The sequence below is a fragment of the Candida pseudojiufengensis genome, assembly GCF_024610245.1.
Source record: "Candida pseudojiufengensis strain CBS 10847 chromosome Unknown scaffold3, whole genome shotgun sequence".
In the NCBI taxonomy this organism is placed as follows: domain Eukaryota; kingdom Fungi; phylum Ascomycota; class Pichiomycetes; order Serinales; family Debaryomycetaceae; genus Lodderomyces; species Lodderomyces pseudojiufengensis.
The window spans coordinates 968,622-992,048 of NW_026261523.1; the positions used below are offsets into that span (position 1 = coordinate 968,622).

Below are 23,427 nucleotides of genomic sequence, written 5' to 3' on the forward strand. Positions count from 1 at the left end.
CTTGGTACAACTTTTTAGAGTTTAGCAGATTTTAAAAAGTATAAACTTTATATATATGGATGTTAATACAAAATCAACAAGACCTTTTGAATCTTCATTCCAATCATATTTAGATTGAATAAGTGTGTAAGTGCTTCCTTTGAGCAATACATTCAGCCATCGTATTGCTCAAAGAAAGTCTTACACACGTAGTAATTCAAAATATGATTGGAATGACCTTTTATGTTGATTATTTTTATATTTTACAATTCATTCAATCAAGAAAGTAAAAGTAGACTTTAGATCTAAAACTTGAATGATCTAAATAGACAAACTTGTAACTTTAAGGATTCTTTCGTTCCTACAACCTCTTCAAGCTTATAACAAACAACGGCATTCATTATTGACTGATAGTATTGTATTTTTATAGGACAACTTGATCTACACGTTTGATGATTTGAGAAGGTTCATAAATGTTATCTTTCGATCTTATCAACTAATTGTAAAGCATTTTGATTTCTCAATATTTAATATCACAGGAACATTAGAATCATCAGTATCAGGTATACGAAACATCAAATGATTCAGCAATCATTGAATAGTTCCAGCTATTTCTAAAGTTACACTCGTAACTGTAGCTTAAACCCACTTTGATGGTTCCTACGCCTTAAAGAATGATCCTCCTATTGGTTCGCGATACTCCGGACATGTAATCCCCTTACTATTGTTCTTTTTAAAACAATTAAATACGTTTAACATTCTTATTACTTGTTTATCGGATTTTAAAGACCTTTTATATTGTTCTGAAACAATTAAATAATTTTCTACTCGGATTAATTCAATTGTTCTTTATGTTTTTATTTTCTAATAACGAATGGCTAATATGTTTGAAATTTAATTATACTGGTTATACTCTTAATGAGTAGTTTTGTAAAAGCATTTTCAGCAATTGACATGAGTATTTCACTTCTTCACTTATATTCAATTACAATTTTTTTTCATACATGTAAGAAAGAAAGAATAAGTATATAACTAAAAGAAGTATTCTATACATATTGATAGAAATGATTTTCGATATTCAACGGCTTAGACTAAATCAAGAAGAATATAAAATCCCGGTATTTTTTAAAATTGAAGTCATAATGATTCATCGGAATTAAAATGGTATTTTGTTACTCAATTAGGTAATTAAAACAGGGATTATAATCTATATAATAATTGCGAATACGGAACCGTTTTGATTTTCGTCCGTGAATTATAATAATAATTTAGAAGAATTCTTGATTAAATTTTGTCATATTATATTCAGCCTAATGGATATTTAATTTAAGCATATGATTTAGCTTTGTTTGATTCAAAGTGTAACCTGTTAAGTTTGTTATTATAAATTATCAAAAATTTTACATTCTTCATACAACTCTAATCCATCCACTGGTTCATTTCAGTTTGTACATAACAAGATATACTTCATTTGTATGAGATTTGTAAATCCGGGAATTTGTCAGATCAAATTCTTCTACCACTACTACTTCTCTTATCCTTACGCCATTATTAGGTCGGTGAAACGGTAATCTCTCTCGCTAAACCAAAATTATATTGGAAAAATTAATAATCCCATACAACCGAGGAAACTTTATTACTATATAAGAGTACTGCATATAGGTTGGATGGAACAATTACTATGTAATTATCACTACCAATTGCATAATACTGATAAATCTGGGGTAACAAATTTTTCATTTGCTCATACTTTAAAATTTAACATGAGATTAATAAATTTAATAATACCGACGTAAATATTAATAGTGTCGAACGAGTTGAAATTTATATATATAAAATACAATTTTTCACTTTTATAAATTTTTATAGATTTTCCTTTCTTCTTTTTTTCATATTTTTACAACTTAGTTTTAGTTACTTTTATATATACTATTACTACATTAGTCACAAACTACAACAAATACAACCAAAATGCCATATACTGAAATAGATGTTACAGTAGAAGAAAACAACTTCCAAAAAGAAGTTGAAGAAATTAAAAAATGGTGGTCAGAACCAAGATGGAATAAAACTAAAAGAATTTATACTGCTGAAGATATTGCTAAAAAGAGAGGTACTTTAAAAATTGATTATCCTTCTTCTCAACAAGCTGATAAATTATTTGATTTATTAACAAAACATGATGCAAATAAAACTGTTTCTTTTACTTTTGGTGCTTTAGATCCAATTCATGTTGCTCAAATGGCTAAATATTTAGATTCTATTTATGTTTCTGGTTGGCAATGTTCTTCAACAGCTTCAACTTCAAATGAACCTTCACCAGATTTAGCTGATTATCCAATGGATACTGTTCCAAATAAAGTTGAACATTTATGGTTTGCTCAATTATTTCATGATAGAAAACAAAGAGAAGAAAGATTAACTTTATCAAAAGAAGAAAGAGCTAAAACTCCTTATATTGATTTCTTAAGACCAATTATCGCTGATGCTGATACTGGTCATGGTGGTTTAACTGCTATTATTAAATTAACCAAATTATTTATTGAAAGAGGTGCTGCTGGTATTCATATTGAAGATCAAGCTCCAGGTACTAAAAAATGTGGTCATATGGCTGGTAAAGTTTTAGTTCCTGTTCAAGAACATATTAATAGATTAGTTGCTATAAGAGCTTCTGCTGATATTTTTGGTTCAAATTTATTAGCTGTTGCAAGAACTGATTCTGAAGCTGCTACTTTAATTACTTCAACTATTGATCATAGAGATCATTATTTTATTGCTGGTGCAACTAATCCAGAAGTTGGTGATTTAGTTCAATTATTAGTAGAAGCTGAAGGTAGAGGTGCTACTGGTGATGAATTAGGTGCAATTGAAGTTGAATGGACAAGAAAAGCTGGTGTTAAATTATTTAGTGAAGCTGTTATTGATGAAATAAACAATGGTAATTATAAAAATAAACAAGAATTAATTAAAAAATTTACTGATAAAGTTAATCCATTAAGTAATGCATCAAACAAAGAAGCAAGAAAATTAGCAAAAGAATTAACTGGTAAAGATATTTATTTCAATTGGGAAGTTTCAAGAGCAAGAGAAGGTTATTATAGATATAAAGGTGGATGTCAATGTGCAGTTATGAGAGGTATTGCTTTTGCTCCTTATGCTGATTTAATTTGGATGGAATCTGCTTTACCAGATTATGCTCAAGCTAAAGAATTTGCCGATGGTGTTAAAAAAGCTGTACCAAATCAATGGTTAGCTTATAATTTATCTCCATCATTCAATTGGAATAAAGCTATGCCACCAAATGAACAAGAAACTTATATTAAAAGATTAGGTGAATTAGGTTATGTATGGCAGTTTATAACATTAGCTGGTTTACATACTACTGCATTAGCTGTTGATGATTTTGCAAATAATTATTCACAAATTGGTATGAGAGCTTATGGTCAACAAGTTCAACAACCTGAAATTGAAAAAGGTGTTGAAGTTGTTAAACATCAAAAATGGTCAGGTGCTACTTATATTGATGGATTATTGAAAATGGTTAGTGGTGGTGTTACTTCAACTGCTGCTATGGGTGCTGGTGTAACTGAAGATCAATTTAAAGATCATTAAACTACCAACCAGTTATGAAGACAAAATGTTTTTTAAAAAAGGTAAAAATTTAGTTGAAACCTTTTATTTTAATTCTACTTTTATAGAAATTAATACAACTTCTGTATAATACATGTATTTTGGAAAATTTAGTCGATTTGTAGTAGATGGTGATGTCCTTCTATAAAATACTTCAAAGATTAATACATAATATGATGGTGCGGCTTTTCCCTAATTCAATCTTTTTTTCGTTTCTACACAAAATGTCAAAATTCTAAATCAATTCTTTTCATAGAAGAAGACCCTTTGTTAATGAAAAGATGATATGGGATTCATAATCCCAGGAAAACCATTATTAAATCTTCGACAAAAGAAACGACTAAAAAGATCAGAATCAATCAAACCATTTCGTAATCAACAAAAAAGAAAACCAGATCAAATTAAAAAAATAAAACGAAATTCCATTATTTCATTATCATCATCATCAAGTAATCAAAACGATTTAGTTAGTAGAAGGGTTTCTTTTACAAACATTGATAACCCCAAAAAATTAACTTTAAATCATTTACCTATTGATATTATCACTAAAATATTTATCTTGGCTGGTCCAAATAATAACTTACCATTAATAAATAAATCAATTTATTCCAATCTAAAAATATCTGGTGTAAATGATTTTAATTCCGTGAACGAAGATATAGATTTAAACAAAATTGGTAAACCATGGAAAAATTACTCAATTTTAATTCAATTAATCAAAACTTATTTCCTAGTTGATTTAAATACAAGAATAGATGAAAATAAAATCACAAAAAAAATCAAATATTACGAAGATCAAGTAAATCAACTACCTAAAAATTTTATTGAAGTTGAAAGAAGTTCATTTTATCAAAAATTACTCATAAATTTAAAGATTTTAAAAGAAAAATTTAATTTTTATTTATCAATTGAAGGTAAATATGTTTTAAATGAAAATTTATTAAATTATAAATTTATATCAAGTCAATTATTAGAAAATTTAGACAATATAACATTCAATAATAAATCCACAAACAGTAATATCGGTAAAGAGAAAACTAATGAATCGGAATTAATTAGATTTAAATCAATTGATGATATTGAATTAAATAAAAAATTAAGATATTTATTTTTAAAATTTAAATTTGAAGAAATTGATACATTATTAAAAATTGTTGAAAATGAGTTAACAAATAATATATTTCAAGATTCTTCTATATATGAAGATAATTTTGAAAAATATAATCAATTTTTAAAATCAAAACAATTGGAATTTTCTAAAGTTGGGACACCAATTGATGAAATTCATCAAAACAAATTATTGGTAGAAAATCCGATTCTAAGAAACTTTAATGATGAAAATTTACCCAATGAAGGTTTCAAAAAAGATGAATTTAGTTATTTTAATTTTAAAAATGGTTATATAATAGGTCATGAATTTTTTGGAGAAATTTTAACAAATAAAAATCAATTTAAAATTCCAGTAAAAATATTTATCAAAAGTATTTCATCAATTAGATATTTTAACTTGTTACAATTTTTAATTTATAATTATCCTCATCAACCTATAAATAGTGAATTTATAATTTTAAAAATTTTAACAATTTTAAAACCTGAAAATTTAGTACATACAGAAATTAAAATTCCATTTTTAAGTATTATTACATTAATTATGTTTGATGATGATTTATCAAATAATATAAATCAATCAATTATTGAATGTTTTAAATTATATAATCAATATTGTTTAATGGATGATAAAGAGATAAAAAAATTTGGAAAAAACGTTAAAGGTCAAAATATCTTGGAAAATATTTATGAAGGTTTATATTATATGTGTTCTTATTTATTAGGACAGTCAAATTCTGCTGATAATGATAATGATAATGATAATGACAACGATAATAACAACGATAATGAACAAACTAATTTAAAAGAAAATATAAGAGAATTATGGATTTTAGCTTTAAAATTAAAAAATTATAAATTAACCGATTTACTTTCAAAATTTAGTAAAAATCCAGATATAGATATTTTACATAATTATTCTTAAATATTTATACCTATTTATTTGATATTTACTCATTATAAAAAACCAATTCTACTCTGGTACCGTATTATTTCTTTAAATATATGAACTGATTTAATCTACAATACTCAATATTGTTGATCGATTATGGGTTGATGTGAATGTTGTTGGTGATGTGGGTGTTGCTGTTGTTGATGATGGTGTTGCTGATGCTGTTGCGGTTGATGATGATTTAGTTGTTGTTGATGATGACTCAGCTGCTGCTGTTGTTGCTGTTGTTGTTGATATGGATCACTTAAATGATGATGAAGTGGATGATTAGGTAAAGTAATTTCATGAAACCAAGGATGTTGTAAAGCTTGTCTTGCAGTTATTCTCAGTTCAGGTCTCATTTGTAAAAGACTTGTTAATAAATTTAAACCCATTGAATCTAAATTTGGTACTAATAATCTTAAATCTTGTGGTACAAATATTTGCCAATTATTTTTATAATTTGAATAAGAACTTATATTTGGCCAAGTTCTTTCATTTGGAGTACCCATTAATCTAAATATTTTAATTAATTGATCTTCATTTGCTGTACCTGGAAATAAAGGTTTTCCTGTACACATTTCAGCAAATATACATCCTGCAGACCATATATCTATTGATGTAGTATAAGCTCTTGAACCTAATAAAACATCTGGAGCTCTATACCATAAAGTAACAACTTCATTTGAAAAAGTATTAAAAGTTATACCAAAAGCTCTTGCTAATCCAAAATCTCCTAATTTTAATTCTCCTTTATTATTAATTAATAAATTTTGAGGTTTTAAATCTCTATGTAATACTCTATTATCATGACAAAACATTATACCTTTTAATAATTGAAACATAAAACTTTTAACAATTTTTAAATCTAATGCTCCATTATTTCCATGAACTTCCATATATTTTTTTAAATCTTTATCCATATATTCAAATACTAATGTTAATTTATTTTCTGTTTGTATAACATCATATAATGTTACAATATTTTCATGATCTAATTCTTTCATTAATGAAACTTCTCTTATTGCTGTTGATGGTGTACCTTCTTCTGGATCCAAATTTATTTCTTTTAATGCAACTAATGCTCCTGTTGCTCTATTACGTCCTTTATATACTGTTGCATAAGTTCCTTCACCTAATTTTTCAAGTTGTTGAAATCTGTTTTATTTTGTTAGTAAATTGGAAATAATGAAAAATTAATACCGAATAAACACATACTGAGACGATGAACCAGTCATTGATCAATATTTCTAAATGTGAAAATATGTTCTGAGGAAGATATATAACCACTTTTTTTGAAATGGTTAGTGGTTGATAAGAACTAATGATAATTACTAAAGTTGTATCAGAAATTCAATTAATTGTTCAAAATGGAAAAACTAAAAAATAACTTTTGTGTCATTTCTATACCAATTTTTACGTGTCTCACAATATTCAGGAGAGAGGTTCACTCATAATTGAGAAGGAATTGAAAACTAGGTTCTATTACTTTACCGATACACATCGTCTTCTACAAACTTCCAATTCTAATGACTTCTAGGTGCTTTTTTCATCAAATTTAAAGAATTTTCAACCCATCCATCAGCACCTCCTTCCATTGCAATTATATCTAATATACGTAATTGTGAAATATCAGATGGCTCATTTAAAAATTCTTTTATTTTATTACAACTCATTATAGCTGCATTTCTTGTACTTGGTATTCTTAACATTTCTTTTTCTACTTCCCAACCATTTAATATTGATAATTTTTCTACATGATCAACCAATGAAGCATATGTTGAAGATGAAACAGGTTGTTGATGTTGTAGTAGTTGTTGTTGTTTCGATATATGTTTCTTAGGAGGTGGGTATCGTATTTTATTACCATTCAATGCATGTGAACAACAAGGAATTACCATAAATGGGAAACCAAGTAATGGCATCCAACAAGTTAATTCATCAGAATGATTACCAATTAAAAATGTATTAGAAGGAAATTCTTGAGTTGTGCATACATTAGGTGAATTTAATAAATTATTTGAAGATAATTGAGCTTGTGTATCATTTATATCATTGAAAGTTCTTCCATTATCTTGAATTTCTGGAATAAGTTTAGAAACAGATGGATGAGGTTTTAATAATATACTAGGTACAATTATTTGTTCAAATAATTTATCTTGAACAAATTTAGGATAAGTTTTCCAAGATTTTCTACTTCTTGCATCAATTCCTTCACCTTTATAACCTTCCATAATTAATATATAAACTAATAATCCATTCCCACAACCTAAATCTCTAAATTCAAATTTATCCTTTGCAAAATTTTTTATATTCCAATATTCAATTAAAAATGCTGCAATTGCTAAATCTTCAAATACATGTTTATTTGGATCAGTACTTTCTTTCCAATTATTTACTAAATCAGATGAATATTTTGATTTTAAATAAATATATTTATTTTGAAAATTTACTTTTGGTACTATTAAATCATGATTAACTCTTTTTGAATATCCTATTTTAACCCCATTTGAATGTTTTGTTGATGTTTGTAATAGTCGTATCGCAGTTCTAACAATTCTATTTGATTGATCTATTGATTTTATGAAATTTAATTCATTTTCAAAAGGTAGATAATGGATTGAAACTTTTTGATTATCATATAAAATCCCAACACCCAATACTTGTGGTAAATAATAAGGAATTTCTTCTTTTGAATTAATATGAGGTATATATACTATTAAAATTGTATTATTATCATCACTTTTCAATAATAAACATGTTTGATTGACAATATGATCTTTAAATGGATTTCTCGGTATCATTCTTCTAACAATTTCTATTCTATTTGATAATTTAAGTTTTGAATCACTGATAGGAATCTTTCGAATATTAACATCTTGTAGATCTCGATGAAGTAATTTATTTTCATTTTTAACATTTTCATTATCAATTGTATTTGATTCTATATCTGGTAAAACATCAATTAAATTACTTGTAAATTTCGTATTACCTTTTTCAGGATCATATGAATTTTCAATCAAAATATCAGCTCGTAGCAAGACTGTTGAATTTATATTTGGATTTTTAATTACATTAATCATTGCAGTTTGAAAATGTTGTGGTTCAAAATTAACTTTTGTTTCACATATAGGACACCATTTGGAACCCAATATTGAATCCGTATTTATCGTTATATCTGGTTCATTTTTTGAACCTCTTTGTTTGTTATACCCCATTGGATCATTGATCTTCGTTAATAGACTCTATTAATGTCTCAGTTTCAGATATTTTTTACGGAACCAAACATCATCTCAAAAATACGCGATCGAAATTGTCAAAAGTATGGAGAAAGAAGCTCTTATCGCACGAGTAAAGACAAAATACACTGATTAGCCGATCGCTGCTAAAAACACTAGTCAAGTAAGGTATGGGTGGACAGACTCAATCCAGTTGCAATACATTACCAATTTTAGAAAACTTAAGTTTGATCTATTTCATGTATTAACCAGCATACTTAGTTATAAATCTATGAAAAAGGCATCAGTAACATCATTATACTTATGCTTTTTATAACAATATGGACATTTAAAAACATCCATACCCTTTTTAGATAAATGCCAAATACTATCTCTTAAAGCTAAATGTTGACAATAATTTAATACAACTACTTGAGTTTTTAATAAATTTTCAACAACAAATTTTTTCTTTTTACCAACTACTGAACCATTATTACCGTCTTCTACTACAATTGTTTCAATTATATCACTTGTGATTGGTATAAGTTGTTCACGAGATATGGGGCATATAAAAATTGGATGATTTTTAAATAAAAACCTATTAGAATCAGGTAATTGAAATGGTAATTCATAATGATACGTTGCAACATTATTGAAAATATAATTTTCATTCGGCTTTTTATCATTGTTTTCTGTTTTAAAATTATTCATTTTTAATTGAATTTGATTATATTTGTAAAAACTAGGTAAGTATAAATGACCAGCAAGTATACTTTGAAATAATGATGAATCTTTTGACAAGTTTAAATCTTTACAATATTCAGCTATAAAATCATTTGATATATTTGAAAATAAATTTTCATTAGAATGAACATTTTTGAAAGAACTTAAAAGATCAGATACAAATTCAATTTGACTTTGTCTTCCTATATCTGGATTTTTCTCATCATTTTCCAATACAAATCCTTGTTTAATTTTTTCAATAAAATGATGAATTGCTAATTCTTTACTTTTCTGTTTGGAGAAATTCTCAATACCACTATTAAAATCTGGTTCAAATAATATTAGTGTCATCAATGGAGCAATTTCATGCAAATAATTTTTTAAAAATTTTGTAAAATGATCTTTTGAATAAAAATAAGCTTTGACTGCATCATCATAAGAAAATCCCAGAGTTTTCCCATTTAGTAAAATAATGAATTGTAATATGTGAAATTTAAATTCAACAACATTAAAAGTATCTGATTCTTCAAATTCATGTGTGTTTTTCAAAACTTTTTCATTATATTTCGTATGAAGCCAACCTAACGCTTGTGATAAATCATGTCTGATACATATATCATCAACAATTTGATTCAATAATTTAAATCTTTCCAATAAATCTTCATTTAAGTAAAGGTTAGAAGGTATTTGTTCTAATATTGAAGGTACAATTGAACTTTGACCAATTTTTAACAAATGTAATACTATTGCTTTCATCAATTCTTCTTTGTTCTCTTGCTTTATATTTTTATCCTTTATCTCCTTTGATATAACAGTCTTTGTCAAATAAGCTAACGTCGCTTCATTTAAGGTTTTATCAAGATTGAAATCCTTTACAGGATAGTTATCCATATTTAAAGGATAGGTATATGCTTCATCAAGATCAATACTGTATTTAGAATTATTCAATATATTCTTCAGAAATTTATTATTTGCGGAGTTATAAGATTTTAATCTACCTATTGAGGATTTGTACCAATTTTCAGACTTTTGAGGTAGTAGGGATATTTTGGCTTTTGATTTATTTGAATTATTGATAACTGTATTGGATTCCGATGATTTGGATTGTAGTTCTTCTTTAATTATTTCTTGTTGTAAATCCGATTCAATACTCTTTAGCTCCTTTAAAAAGTCATTTGAATCTTGTGTTAATAAGTTTAGTTGTTCAGTACCAGAGTCATTAAATAGTTCAATTTCATGTGTTAGATTCTTTAGTAGCGCAGTCATTTGACGATAGAACTCCTGAGTATATGTAAGTTATATGTTGTATTGTTCTTGTATTGTATAAAAAGTGATTAGACTATTATTGATAAGGGGGAAATTATAAAATCACTAATTTACAATAGAAGATATAAATAACAAGAGATATACAAAAATTTAGAACTTACAATCTTTTCAGTACATTACACTACAACCTTAATTGATAAACTCTATTTTAATAAACATTATTTACAAGTCATCATTCATTGGTCATTCATATATCCAAATAATCTGCTTTCACTAATAATTCTAAAGCCAAATGAGTCGGTATATTAAATTCAGGAATATCACCACTTTCCGCTATGTCTTTATATTTGAAATGATAATATAAATATTCAACAATACATTCTAGTATATCACCTTCCATATCTAAATCTATTTTACCTGTTTTACCCTCTTCAAATCCTTGAGAATTTCTTAAAACTGATGATATTGATGCTACTTCTTTCAGTATTATGAACTTAAATTGATCCGAGGATACTAATGTTACAAACTCATTCTCTATATCAGCCATTTCAAAACCTTTCTTTCTTGTTAAAATGATAATGATTCTTCTGCAAGTTTATGATAAGAAATATAATGTAATAATTGATTGTAAAGTAGATCTTTTGAATCAATGTCGCGTGTTTCCAAAGTCTTTTTTTGAGTGTCCTGAAACTTTGGAATATTACACTTATTATCAAACTTAGTATGTTAGTTCAGTAATTTAAACGAATATCTTACGTATTACATCAACGTATGCCGACAAACCCAAGTTATAATTGGCTGAGACTTCAGAATGTTTACTATGATATAAGAACTTGTTATGATCATTTAAATTGGTCAATTGATAATATTCATTCTAATTTTAAAATCTCAATTTCAACAAATTCAACTTTAATTGCATTAGCATCAAAAAATGTACCATATCCGAACTTAATTGATATATATAGCATAAGTGGTAATAAAATATGGTCAATTGTATATAATAGTACTCAGTCTGATTATATATTAGGTTTTTATTTCAAAAATGAGGAGTTAGTTTTACTACTTAATAATGGGAAATATCGACATTACTTGGACTTCAAGGGGAATTTCAACGAGTATCAAATATATAGTGATATCATAAGTCTAGATAATATAAGTGTCAATGGAAACTCAGATCAGGATAATTTAAATGGAAATGAAATAAATTCTGGGAGATTGATAACTAACTTAGAAAACAATGAAACCGAAGAAGTCACAAACATACTAGAAGCACAAGTTTACCGACAATATCTCATAATTCGACTAGAAAATAAATTAATCATAAGTGATCTAAATACTCATCAAAACTTCGAAATCAAATTGAATCAATATGTACCGAAGGATATTGAAGGATTTGCAGCACATATAGAACACAAATCAGAGAGATTGCTTATTAATTTGGCTTGGAAAAATACCGTCTTAGTTATTGGAATAGATTTTGGATTGTCTAACTATGAAATTTTAGATCAAGAATTGACGGATGGTCCATTTAGTAGTATCTCAATATCGGAAAGTGGTCAATTAATCTCGCTACACAATGAATCAACCAGAAAGATATTTGTCGTAAGTAGTGCATTTGACCAAGTTTTATTGGAATATGATACTGCGAACGAATCAAGTTCTCCTTATCAAGTTGAATGGTGTGGAAACGATGCGATCGTCTTATCATTCAAGGACGAGGTCAAGTTAATTGGACCAGGTCAGCAATCAATATCATTTTTCTATGATATAGATGACGATGATGAATTTGATATTGACAATTTATTATTAAAAAATTCAAGTAAAGATGATCTTAGTTATACCATTCCTATATTACATCACTTACCCGATGGCATAAGAATTTTGACTTCAAATAAATGTCAATTTTTATCAAGAGTTCCTGAAAAGATTGTTTCAATGTATCAAATAGGTTCAAATAGCCCCAGTGGTTTATTAGCCGATTGTATCGACAAATTTGAATTAAATGCATCAAAAGCCAATGCGAACATAAATTTTTTGAAGAATGATAATTTGTTGCCTTTAGCAATGGAAGATTGTTTGAATGTTGCACTTTATGAATTTGATCCCGTGTGGCAAAAAAGAGCCCTACGAGCAGCATCATTTGGTAAAATTTACGACACAGAAAATCAGTTTGATTCGAACGAGTATTTAGGTGCACTAAATATTGTAAAAGTTTTAAATCAATTGAGAAGTTTTGAATTAGGTTTATTTTTGACTTATTCAGAAATTGAAATCTTAGGATGGGAGGAAGTTGTCAAAATGTTACTTAGAAGAGATCAACACTATTTATCTTTGAAGATAATTGACAAATTAGAATTAAAAAACTTGTTACCTGTGGTATATATTCACTATTGTTGCACCCTTATCAGAAATGACTCTTCATCATCAGATTCAAAATTATTCAAACAAATACTCAAGAAATTGATTTCTGGTGGGAATGACAAAACGAATTACATCACTACATCTGACATTGTTGATGTAGCAGATGAAGAAGGACGTACTGAATTACGTAACTCCTTGATCAATATAGATCCATCAATAACCAATAAAATCCGTGAATACATAAGTTATGAAGAGTCTGAGTTGGCTTTGATCAAATCTTTCCAATCTGGAGATTATGATTTGAGTGTGCTAATATTAATATACCTTCAAGAAACTACTTCCTTATCGGACTTTTTCAAAATTCTCAATCAGAATGAGAAACGAGTCAAGGAAGACGAGCTGAACATTAATGGAGAGATTGACTCACGAACCGAAAATATTCCCGTGGAAGGTGATGTAATTGGACATACTTGGCTATCATCAATTGGAGAACTAGAGCCAAGAATAATGGAGAAATTTTTATCACATCAAGACAGATCTGATGAAGTTGACTTATACAAACTCAAACAATTCCGAAAATTGAACTCCAACCCTGAGGGTGAAGATTACTACAATCAATACAAAAAATTACTTCAAAAATTAATTAGAAAGTCTACACATCATACAAGCATAAAGACATTTCAGAGGGAACTTGACCTTTTGGAAAAGCAAAAAAAATTGGAAGAGATATACTCACAAAGCTTTTATAAATATCAGTCAATAAGCGCTGTAATCAAACAGCTAATTTCAATGCATCAAATAAAGCCAGCTTCAAAATTGGTAAAAGAATTTCAAATAGGTCAAGAGAAATTTTGGTATTTAGTACTATCAACCTACTCAAAGACGAAGGATTATGATAGATTATATGAATTTGTATTTGGATCATTGGATTCAACTAGTGCGAAATCTCCAATCGGGTTTGAACCTTTTATTGACGCAGGATTTGAGTTTAATTTTCCTAGACGACATATTTCTGCATACATATCTAATTCGGTTAAATATAAATACGATGAGAAAGTTAGATTATTTATTAGGAATGATGATTATGAACTGGCTGCTCAAGAAGCTTTTAAAAATAAAGATGTTGAAATTTTGAAAAATCTTAGCAAAAACGTTCCGCAAACGAATTCGACAGCTAGTAATATCATAAATAGTTATATAAAGAAACTAGGATATTGAATACTAGAATTGAATTGAGAATCTACTTTAGTGTAAATGAATTCTTGTCCTCCTCAAACTTGTTTCAAAAACTGAGTTTTTGTGTAATAAATGGGACTTATTCTGCGATGCTTCACTTTTTTGATTTTTGAGTTTATGTAAAACACCAGTTTGCTCAGTACAAGCACGATATCACTATGGTAGAGATAGAAGAGATAACGACTGAAGCAATTCTTCCGGAAACAGCAGAGAAATCTGCAAACGTATCAAAGAAGGAACCAACTCAATTGAACGATGATGGTCTAGACAGAAAGACTTTATTTGTTAGATCAATTCCACATGAAACAACTTCAGACCAGTTATCAGAATTTTTTTCACAATTTGTCCCAGTCAAACATGCAGTGGTTGTCAATGACGAACAAGGTCAAAGCAGAGGGTTCGGTTTTGTTTCATTCACAATGGATGATGATACGTTAACAGCATTGGTTGAATCAAGGAAGACCAAATTTAACGATAGATTTTTAAGAGTAGATATAGCTAAAAGAAGAGATAGGAAGGATAGAGACAGTACGACTCAAAAAAAGTCAATAGAACCAGTTGAGAAACGACGAGCCAGATTGATAATACGAAATTTACCATGGAGTTGTAAAAAACCAGAAGAGTTAAAGAAAATTTTCAATAAATTTGGAGCAGTATTTGATGCATATATACCGAAGAAAAAATCAGGACAAATGACTGGGTTTGGATTCGTAATAATGAAGAAACAATCTGCAGCTATAAGAGCTGTAAAAGAGTGTAAAGGATTAAAGATTGATGGAAGAGAAGTTTCAGTTGATTTTGCTGTTGAAAAGTCTAAGTGGGAGAAAATAAGGGAAGAACGAAACGAAGAAAATGATGAAGAGGAAGATGAAGTTTCAGAGCATGAGAAAGATGATGACGAGGAAGTAGTGGTAGTAGATAATGATGAGGATGAAGATGAAAGTGATGATGAGGATGATCCAGAATTTGGGGAATTAAACGAAATAAAATCAGATGATGAAGTTGACTCAGATGAAGATGTCAAAATAAAAGCGGATAGTGATATTGAAATAGAGGAAGAAGAAGAGGAAAAACCTCGAAAGAAAAGTAATAGACAAGAAGCATATGCTGTTTTTGTCCGTAATATACCTTACGATGCTGACGAAGAAACATTGAAGGAGCATTTTGAGTCATTTGGTCCCGTGAAATATGCATTGCCAGTCATAGATAAAGAAACTGGATTAGCTAAAGGCTCTGCATTTGTTGCCTTCAAGAATGAAGAAGCTTACTTGGAATGTCTTGAAAACGCTCCATCAAACACGGGATCATCTTCAATGTTGATTGCTGACGATGTATCACCACAATATGTATACCAAGGAAGGATCTTATCAATTACGTCAGCTGTTGACAGGGAGTCTGCTAATAAATTGGCTGAAAGAAATTCCATTAAAAGAAAAGAATTATTGGGTAAAGCCCCAGGAGAGAAAGACAAACGTAATCTATTTTTATTGAATGAAGGTAGAATCACAGAAAACTCAAAATTAGCACAAAAGATATCAAAAACTGATTTAGAATTAAGAGAGAAATCTTACAAATTAAGAGTACAGCAATTGAACAAAAACCCAACATTGCACTTATCGTTAACAAGATTAGCCATACGAAATTTACCAAGAGCTATGAATTCGAAAGCATTAAAAGCTTTGGGAAGAAAAGCAGTGGTACAATTTGCCACTGAGGTGAAAAATGGTGATCGTCAACCATTGTCAAAAGAAGAAGTTTCTAGATCAACCAAGCTGAAAAAAGAAATACAGGAAGAGATTGAAACCAAATCGAAAAATTCAAAACATAAAGGTGTTGTGAAACAAGCAAAAGTTATTATGGAAGTTAAAGGAACTGGTGAAGCTGGTAGAAATAGAGGATATGGGTTTATTGAATTTAGAGATCATAAGGCAGCTTTGCAGGGTTTGAGATGGTTAAATGCTCATGAAGTTACTAATCAAGAAATAATCGAGGGTTTAAGTGAAGATGAGATAAAATTGGCTAAATTGGAAGGGCTAAGTAAAAGAAGATTGATTGTTGAGTTTGCTGTTGAAAATGCTCAAGTTGTGAAAAGGAGGAGAGAAAAAGAATTAATCAGTAGAAAGTACAACGACTCCAACGGTGACGGTAAAAACGAGTCAAGCAGAAAGAGAAAAAGAGATGATGACGATGGAGAGACTACCTCAAATCGAAATGATAAAAAACAAAAGAGAAAAGGGTCACTGAAGAAAGGTAACATGAACAAAGGAGAAATAAAAAATCAATCCTCATCACAAGACAAAGGCTCGAAACAGGAGAAAGAACCTAAAAACAAATCGGGACTTTCAGATAATGTCAAATCAATCATTGGACAAAAGAGAAGAAGAAGAAAAGGTAAAAAATAATTATTTTGCATTACGATTATTACACAAATTTATCTATGTAATATACATTCGTCATTATTTAAATTCAAGCCTTAGTCTCTATTATATCATTTTCTCGTTCTTTTTATTTTCATTAAGTTCTTTTACTTTTTCGTTAAAACTTATTTATCATTACATATCGTTACAATTTATGAATTAAAACATGTTGTCAAACACTTCGTGAATCTATTGGTCGTACCTTCATGAAACAAATTCGTAAGTGAGTATATTTATAAGAAATAATCACTTCTTTGTTGTTTTGTATTATTATTTTTGACTGTTAAATCACCATCTTGAACAGCACTAAAGATTTTAAAATTTGGTTCTAAATCTTCATCAACTTGCATCACACTCGCAACATTTCCACATCTATAACAATAATTTGGTGCTGACCACACGGTAACAACATCTTTTTCTTTAAAATGATATCTAAAACCTTCCATTACTAATTGATGAGCTCTGGCGATTAATTGTAAATTATTTATATGATTAAACTCTCTTGAAACTTTAGAACCAAATAACCAACCTGCACCTCTTGGTGAGACGGCCCAGGTATCAACATTATCAGGATCTGACCACACTAAATCACAGAATCCACCTTCATGAGGAACTTCTTGAGCTCTTGATAAAACTCTAATTTGATCCAACATTCTAATTTCTGGTGATAAACCACCATGTACACATAGTATCTTTCCATCTATTATAGCAGCTAAAGTTAAAAAATCAAATACTTGACAACAATATTTCCATACAGTAGTTGATCCATATTTTGTTAAACATTCTTCATAAAAACCATAAACTTGAGTAATTTGTCTTGATTCATGATTTCCTCTTACTAACGTTATTCTATGAGGATATTTTACTTTTAAAACCATAAGTAATGTAAAAGTTTCTAATGAAAAGTATCCACGATCAACATAATCTCCTAAAAATATATAGTTTGTTTGATTATCATCACTTGGTAACCCGCCAGATATTCTGAATAATTCTAACAAATCATGGAATTGACCATGAATGTCTCCACATACTGTTACAGGTGATTGTACTGGTTGAATATTGGATTCTTCCATCAATAATTCCTTGACTAATTCACAAAGCTGCTTCATGTCTGATTCTGACAATGCTACACATTTTTTGATTTGCTCAAGCCATTGATCTGGTCCTCGTTCCCCCATTTTGTAAATGTTTTATGTCTATGTTTTTTTGGTAAAATTATGAATTGTGATGTATTATAAATTTTTTGATGAATAGATATATTAAATTGAGTATTTGGACTACTGTCACTATATTTAGATCTCTATGGGTATTTCTAATGAACTGAAAAGCTAGTATCCCAAAAGTTTGATCAGTGAGCGCAACAGATATAGTAGATGAATAGGTATAATTTTTTGATAGTTATCAATATAAAGAATTATTAATAATGATTGTGATGATGATATCATTAATTTGTGATTTATTATTAATTTCCATGATTCCATCATTTTTTCCCAAATTTGGTAGCCAGAAAAATCCGTAACTTTTGTATCATGAATTGCAAAAATAAATTTTTCAGTTTTACAATTCATGTACTGATTGAACTAGTTCTACTACAACATATATATTCTACGATGTTATCTAGAAACACGATAATTGGTCTTAGACTGAACATACTGCTTAATCTAATACGAGATTTGTCCATCAGCCAAAAATGTCAAAACTCATCATCATCAGCAACCGCATCAGGATCATCCTCAATCGATCAATCAAATATCAATAACATGAAAAGTAAAAAATCATGGAGTGAAGCGTCAAATGCATCTTCATCAAACTCTAAATCATCCTCCGTACAGTCAGATATAAGTGAGAATTTATCAAGAATAACAGAATCAATGTCAAGTGGTGAACCACCAATACATATAGCACAAACATTACAAAGAAAATTTAAATCAGGCACAACTTATAATCCATTTGATTTTAGTATGAATAGATATAGAATGGAGAAAAAACAAAATCAACAAGTTAAAAAAGAAGATCCATTTGTTAAATCAGGAATAAATCCAAGAACACTTTATTTAATGCCTGAAATTTTATCACAATTTTTAACTAGTACTGGTCAAATTTTACCAAGATCAATTACTGGATGTAATGCTAAAAATCAAAAGAGATTGACTGCAGCTATAAAGAATGCAAGAAACTTAGGATTGTTATCTACTGTACATAAACATTATAGATTTTTACCATCAAGAAATATATAGTAACCATATTTGTATTTTTACATTGAAATCAAGATTAGTGATTGAAAGGATTTGTAGTAATAATTGATAAGCACCAATTACTTCTTACACGTTAGATCAGTTTCGAGATATGGTTTGATTAATGTGTCTACTATACATATCCTTTTTGTTATAAAATACACTACTCTAAGTTGTATAAGCAAATGAAAGTCACTCCCAAATTTATAAAACATTTAAATCTAGAAAAAAACCATCCAACTCTTTTACATCAATTTTCAATAAGTCAACTTTTACACTCAATTGATCCAATTCTAGTTAATAAATATATCAAATCATTTAAAATGTTATCAAGATTCATTAAATCATCAGGTTCAGCCTCAATTGTATCATCAAAAAGATTATTTTCAATTTCATCAACTAGATTAGTTGATGGATCAATTGGTAAAGATTCATTTTCAGAAAAAGAAAGAGCTCAAGAAAATGTTTATATTAAAAAGCAAGAAGAAGCTCAATTAAAAAAATTAAAAGCTAAATTACAAGAACAAAAAGATACTATAGATAAATTGGAAGAAGAAATTAAAAATAACAAGAATGGTAAAAAGTAAGAAAGGAGATATTATCATTGGTTTTTTTAAATGCTTTCAGATTCTGTTATGACTTTGCTCAAGATTAATCATGATTTTATATGAAAATTTGGTCTCAATAAATAGTATTCAAAATTAATGAAATAGAAAATCAAATCTTTTGTCACCGGATCAATCTTTTATTCCTTCTTCATTGTTTGAGAGATCTAAACTCTAAAACTTTCATAGACTCTTGTGTGAGAGATCTGAGCCTAAAACTTTCAATGATTCTTAAATGATGAAAATGGCTTATAATCCAGTGATCTTATTTGCATCTGAGTCTATTGCCCCTTAAAAGTATTATAATACCAAAAGTCAAGCAATATTGTACCTAGAACCAGAGATTAGTTGGGATTTAAACTGTGCAAATTTGGTGTTTCTCCACAATCTTTTTTAACTAACGGACTCACCGAAGCATTAAGCTAAATTTGTTTAAGAAGATGTTCGAAAGTAAAAGTATTAGAGTTTGACCGAACCTTCTACAGCCTTATTTTGTTTTTTTTTTTTTTGACTGTGTGAATAGGAAACTCCTTGTTGATCCATCCTGTTACCTGCTCTAGAAAACGAACATTTACGATTACATCAATTTGCATCTAAATTTAGGAACCAACTGTAATTTCCTAAAAATTAAATAATTAAGTAGGTTTGCACCTACAAACGATTTCGCAGTTGTGATGAACACTTCAAGATGAAAGTACAGACTTATCATAAAGTCTTTATCGAAACAAGCTCAATATCCAAAGACTTTTTGATTCACGAATATGTTGTAAGAGAAAACTTAAGTTATTTTCGGACTTACGTTTTGCATAGTTTATACTTCCGCAACCATTAGGAACATCGAAATCTGTTAAACTCTTGAAACAAACGTTTCATCACCTTGACCAAAACTGTTCAAGTTGTTCTAATAAGGTTTCCAAAATAGTAGAATTATAAAAAGAAACGGTTTTTGAAAGTATAATTCCAACAATGGCTAATGGAACGCTAAAATGAAAGCAAACTATCAATGATATCGTTAATTTTGACTAAAACTTAAACTTCAATTTTTGAATTTTTGAATTTTTTTTAATTAACATGTTCATTCATTAATATTTGATGCTTTTGAATGTCAACTTGAACTCCCAAAGTATTATTCTGATTGTTACTAAAAGTTGATTTAGCCTATTGAGTAGTTGTAAAATAAGTTGTTAGTTAGTAGAAAAATTAATTATTACTTAAAATAGAAATAATAAATATTCATAATAATAATTTTTATACTTTGCAACATAATTTACAATCTTTTTTAATTCACAACTTAAATTCATAATCTCGAGTATCTGATCATTTCACTATATCAACTTAATAGTAACGATACATATTAAGTAATTCATTCGCTGATACAAAATATTGATCAATGGGCTTGAACATTTTTCAGAAAAAACCAACTGAGGCTAATGATAATAATTTGGCAAGTTATAATATTTCAAGTCCTAAATTATTAAATTATAACTATGACGAAATAGAACAGACTCCCCCAACAACAAGTCGACCATTATTACCTACTTCAGATAGTTATCATGTTCAATTCAAAGTAAATAATGGTAAATCTCAATCACAACAAGAATCAACAAAACTTATCGATCCAACTAGATCTAGGACTTATAAATCTCAAAGAATAAATCTACCTAATAGTTCAAATGGTTCAAATAGTCCAAATTCAATATTAACCCCTCCACAAACATCTACTTCAAATTTTACAGAACCTGTCAATAATCGAACTTCTGCTACTAAAAGGAATAGATCACCAAATACTCCAAATTCTTCAAAAATGTCAAATGCATCTCATATGAATAAATCATCCGATTCATTAAATCAAATAAGAGCAAGGAGAATGAATGCTTCAAAAAAGCCCAAACAAAGAACAGTAAATAATTCAAGAAATGGAAAGGGTAGGCCAATTCGAAGAAGAAATAGTATGGCTTCTTCAAAGGATTCTTTGATATTGATGAAAAAGTTAACCAATGAATCAAATACCCGAACCAAAGGTTCTAAACCTATTATTAATGACAGAAGCTTGCAGAGTGATATACTGTCTAAACCAATAGCTAAATCAAAACCATCAAATAATGGCAATCGTAAACACAAACGTGATAGGACGTCTGATCCAAAATTCAAAACTCCATATCCAATAAATGATGAAATTATAAGTATTATCATAACGGACGAAGTAGACGAGGAAGGGGCAAACGTTGAAGATTATGAAGAAATAGAAGATGAAGAATTTCCAGTGGGATTCGAGCCAGTTATTGCAAGAAAAAGCCAAAGTCCACAATTAGTCAAAATTGAAACATCACATGCATCGAATAACAATCAGCAATCCGCAACTCCTACGGTTGGTGCATCTGAAAATGTAAATAATGCAAGACTATTATCGCGTCAAAATACTTTGAGACAATTAACCAGTTCTTCCCAGCCCCACGAAGGTCCTTCATCATCGTCCCCACAATTAAATTCAGGATTATACAATAGACGCCAAGACACAACCACTACAAGCATTTATTCTTCCAGTACTGATGAGCCTCAAATTGATCGAGAACAAGCAGTTGCGTGTATTTTAGAGAGAACTGGAAGTACGGCTCAGAATGGTAGAAGAGGAAGAAGAAATCCTGAGTCGAAACGCAATCCTAGGTTGAGAAACCAAGTATCAACCAGCTCAAATATGAATATGTCCAGAGGTGGAACAATTGATGAAAATTTGGAAAGCCATGAACCTCAAACAGAAAGCATACGAAGATCAAGTATCACTTCAACTACGCCCACATTCCATACTACTTTCTCAAGTATTCCAGAATCATCCACCTCATCAACTGCTTTAACATCTACAACAATCTCCCATACAATAAGAATGCAACAAACAAGATCAGCAATAATAGAAAGACTCAATAGAAGAATTGATCCAACTCTGTATTCATCAACAGAAATAACATCAACCATAAGAGAAGAAGATCAACCACCTCCATTAGATGAATATGCTTATTCACATCAACAATTTGAAAATTCACCACCATATAGAGAAAAATTACATAAAAGAATAGATCTTTTATCATTTGATCCAAGATATCATGTCCCCGTATTAAGAATTAATAAAAAATTAATTAAAAATTCCCAAAATTTGAAAAAAACTATTCGAAAATTAATAAAATTACATTGTATACCCACTGAAATTAATATTTGGGAAATTACAAAAATTGATGATTTAAAATTTTATCAAATTTTACCTTCTTTAATTATGGAAGTTAATGAACAAGATAATGCTATTGAACAAATAAGAATTCAAGAAGAAAGAGAAGCTCAACAAAGAGAATATGAAGCTGAACTACAAAGAGCAATTGCTATTTCAATGGAAGAACAAAGTCAAAGACAATTATTTAAAGGATTTAGGTATAAAAGTTCCAATAATGAAGAACCACAAGAAGTAAGAGAAAGTTCGAATGAGATAGATAATGTTAATAGACATGATCTTCCTCCTCAAGAAGATGAATTTATAAATGTTGATGAAGCTGTAAGTGTATGGCAAAGACAGCAAAGACAAAATCGTCATCAACAAGAAGTTTCGAGTCAACAACAACAACAACAACAACAACAACAACAAAATCAATTAAGAGTACCTGGATCATTTAACTATTTATTACCTGCTCATGCTAATTCTTCTGCTTCTTCATATATGACAGCTTATTGATTAAG

The 23,427-nt window shown here is 28.8% G+C and overlaps 12 protein-coding genes across 12 annotated transcripts; 7 read left to right on the forward strand and 5 right to left on the reverse strand. All coding sequences in view use genetic code 12, as the record gives it.

Annotated features, from left to right (window-relative positions):
• Window positions 1-1,950: 1,950 nt before the first annotated feature.
• Window positions 1,951-3,591, forward strand: ICL1 (isocitrate lyase 1; the record flags this gene model as incomplete). Its single annotated transcript, XM_051761178.1, has 1 exon — window positions 1,951-3,591. One exon carries the CDS (start codon window positions 1,951-1,953, stop codon window positions 3,589-3,591), a length of 1,641 nt encoding a protein of 546 aa, XP_051616810.1.
• A 304-nt stretch (window positions 3,592-3,895) lies between these two features.
• Window positions 3,896-5,641, forward strand: KGF55_000866 (uncharacterized protein; the record flags this gene model as incomplete). The annotated part of the gene is made up of 1 exon (XM_051761179.1): window positions 3,896-5,641. The coding sequence occupies one exon, from the start codon at window positions 3,896-3,898 to the stop codon at window positions 5,639-5,641; it is 1,746 nt and encodes a 581-aa protein (XP_051616811.1).
• Window positions 5,642-5,745: 104 nt separating this feature from the next.
• PHO85 (cyclin-dependent serine/threonine-protein kinase) lies at window positions 5,746-6,885 on the reverse strand (the record flags this gene model as incomplete). The annotated part of the gene is made up of 2 exons (XM_051761180.1): window positions 5,746-6,805; window positions 6,866-6,885. 2 exons carry the CDS (start codon window positions 6,883-6,885, stop codon window positions 5,746-5,748), a joined length of 1,080 nt encoding a protein of 359 aa, XP_051616812.1.
• Window positions 6,886-7,173: 288 nt separating this feature from the next.
• Window positions 7,174-8,865, reverse strand: KGF55_000868 (tRNA (uracil) methyltransferase; the record flags this gene model as incomplete). The annotated part of the gene is made up of 1 exon (XM_051761181.1): window positions 7,174-8,865. The coding sequence occupies one exon, from the start codon at window positions 8,863-8,865 to the stop codon at window positions 7,174-7,176; it is 1,692 nt and encodes a 563-aa protein (XP_051616813.1).
• Window positions 8,866-9,147: 282 nt separating this feature from the next.
• On the reverse strand, window positions 9,148-10,854 carry KGF55_000869 (ubiquitin-protein ligase; the record flags this gene model as incomplete). The annotated part of the gene is made up of 1 exon (XM_051761182.1): window positions 9,148-10,854. One exon carries the CDS (start codon window positions 10,852-10,854, stop codon window positions 9,148-9,150), a length of 1,707 nt encoding a protein of 568 aa, XP_051616814.1.
• Window positions 10,855-11,101: 247 nt separating this feature from the next.
• ELC1 (elongin C) lies at window positions 11,102-11,401 on the reverse strand (the record flags this gene model as incomplete). The annotated part of the gene is made up of 1 exon (XM_051761183.1): window positions 11,102-11,401. The coding sequence occupies one exon, from the start codon at window positions 11,399-11,401 to the stop codon at window positions 11,102-11,104; it is 300 nt and encodes a 99-aa protein (XP_051616815.1).
• Window positions 11,402-11,625: 224 nt separating this feature from the next.
• Window positions 11,626-14,433, forward strand: VPS16 (tethering complex subunit; the record flags this gene model as incomplete). The annotated part of the gene is made up of 1 exon (XM_051761184.1): window positions 11,626-14,433. One exon carries the CDS (start codon window positions 11,626-11,628, stop codon window positions 14,431-14,433), a length of 2,808 nt encoding a protein of 935 aa, XP_051616816.1.
• Window positions 14,434-14,609: 176 nt separating this feature from the next.
• Window positions 14,610-16,853, forward strand: NOP4 (mRNA-binding ribosome biosynthesis protein; the record flags this gene model as incomplete). Its single annotated transcript, XM_051761185.1, has 1 exon — window positions 14,610-16,853. The coding sequence occupies one exon, from the start codon at window positions 14,610-14,612 to the stop codon at window positions 16,851-16,853; it is 2,244 nt and encodes a 747-aa protein (XP_051616817.1).
• A 248-nt stretch (window positions 16,854-17,101) lies between these two features.
• Window positions 17,102-18,046, reverse strand: SIT4 (type 2A-related serine/threonine-protein phosphatase; the record flags this gene model as incomplete). The annotated part of the gene is made up of 1 exon (XM_051761186.1): window positions 17,102-18,046. The coding sequence occupies one exon, from the start codon at window positions 18,044-18,046 to the stop codon at window positions 17,102-17,104; it is 945 nt and encodes a 314-aa protein (XP_051616818.1).
• Window positions 18,047-18,478: 432 nt separating this feature from the next.
• KGF55_000874 (mitochondrial 37S ribosomal protein bS18m) lies at window positions 18,479-19,105 on the forward strand (the record flags this gene model as incomplete). Its single annotated transcript, XM_051761187.1, has 1 exon — window positions 18,479-19,105. The coding sequence occupies one exon, from the start codon at window positions 18,479-18,481 to the stop codon at window positions 19,103-19,105; it is 627 nt and encodes a 208-aa protein (XP_051616819.1).
• Window positions 19,106-19,287: 182 nt separating this feature from the next.
• KGF55_000875 (uncharacterized protein) lies at window positions 19,288-19,689 on the forward strand (the record flags this gene model as incomplete). Its single annotated transcript, XM_051761188.1, has 1 exon — window positions 19,288-19,689. One exon carries the CDS (start codon window positions 19,288-19,290, stop codon window positions 19,687-19,689), a length of 402 nt encoding a protein of 133 aa, XP_051616820.1.
• A 1,408-nt stretch (window positions 19,690-21,097) lies between these two features.
• KGF55_000876 (uncharacterized protein) lies at window positions 21,098-23,422 on the forward strand (the record flags this gene model as incomplete). Its single annotated transcript, XM_051761189.1, has 1 exon — window positions 21,098-23,422. The coding sequence occupies one exon, from the start codon at window positions 21,098-21,100 to the stop codon at window positions 23,420-23,422; it is 2,325 nt and encodes a 774-aa protein (XP_051616821.1).
• Between the last annotated feature and the right edge of the window lie 5 nt (window positions 23,423-23,427).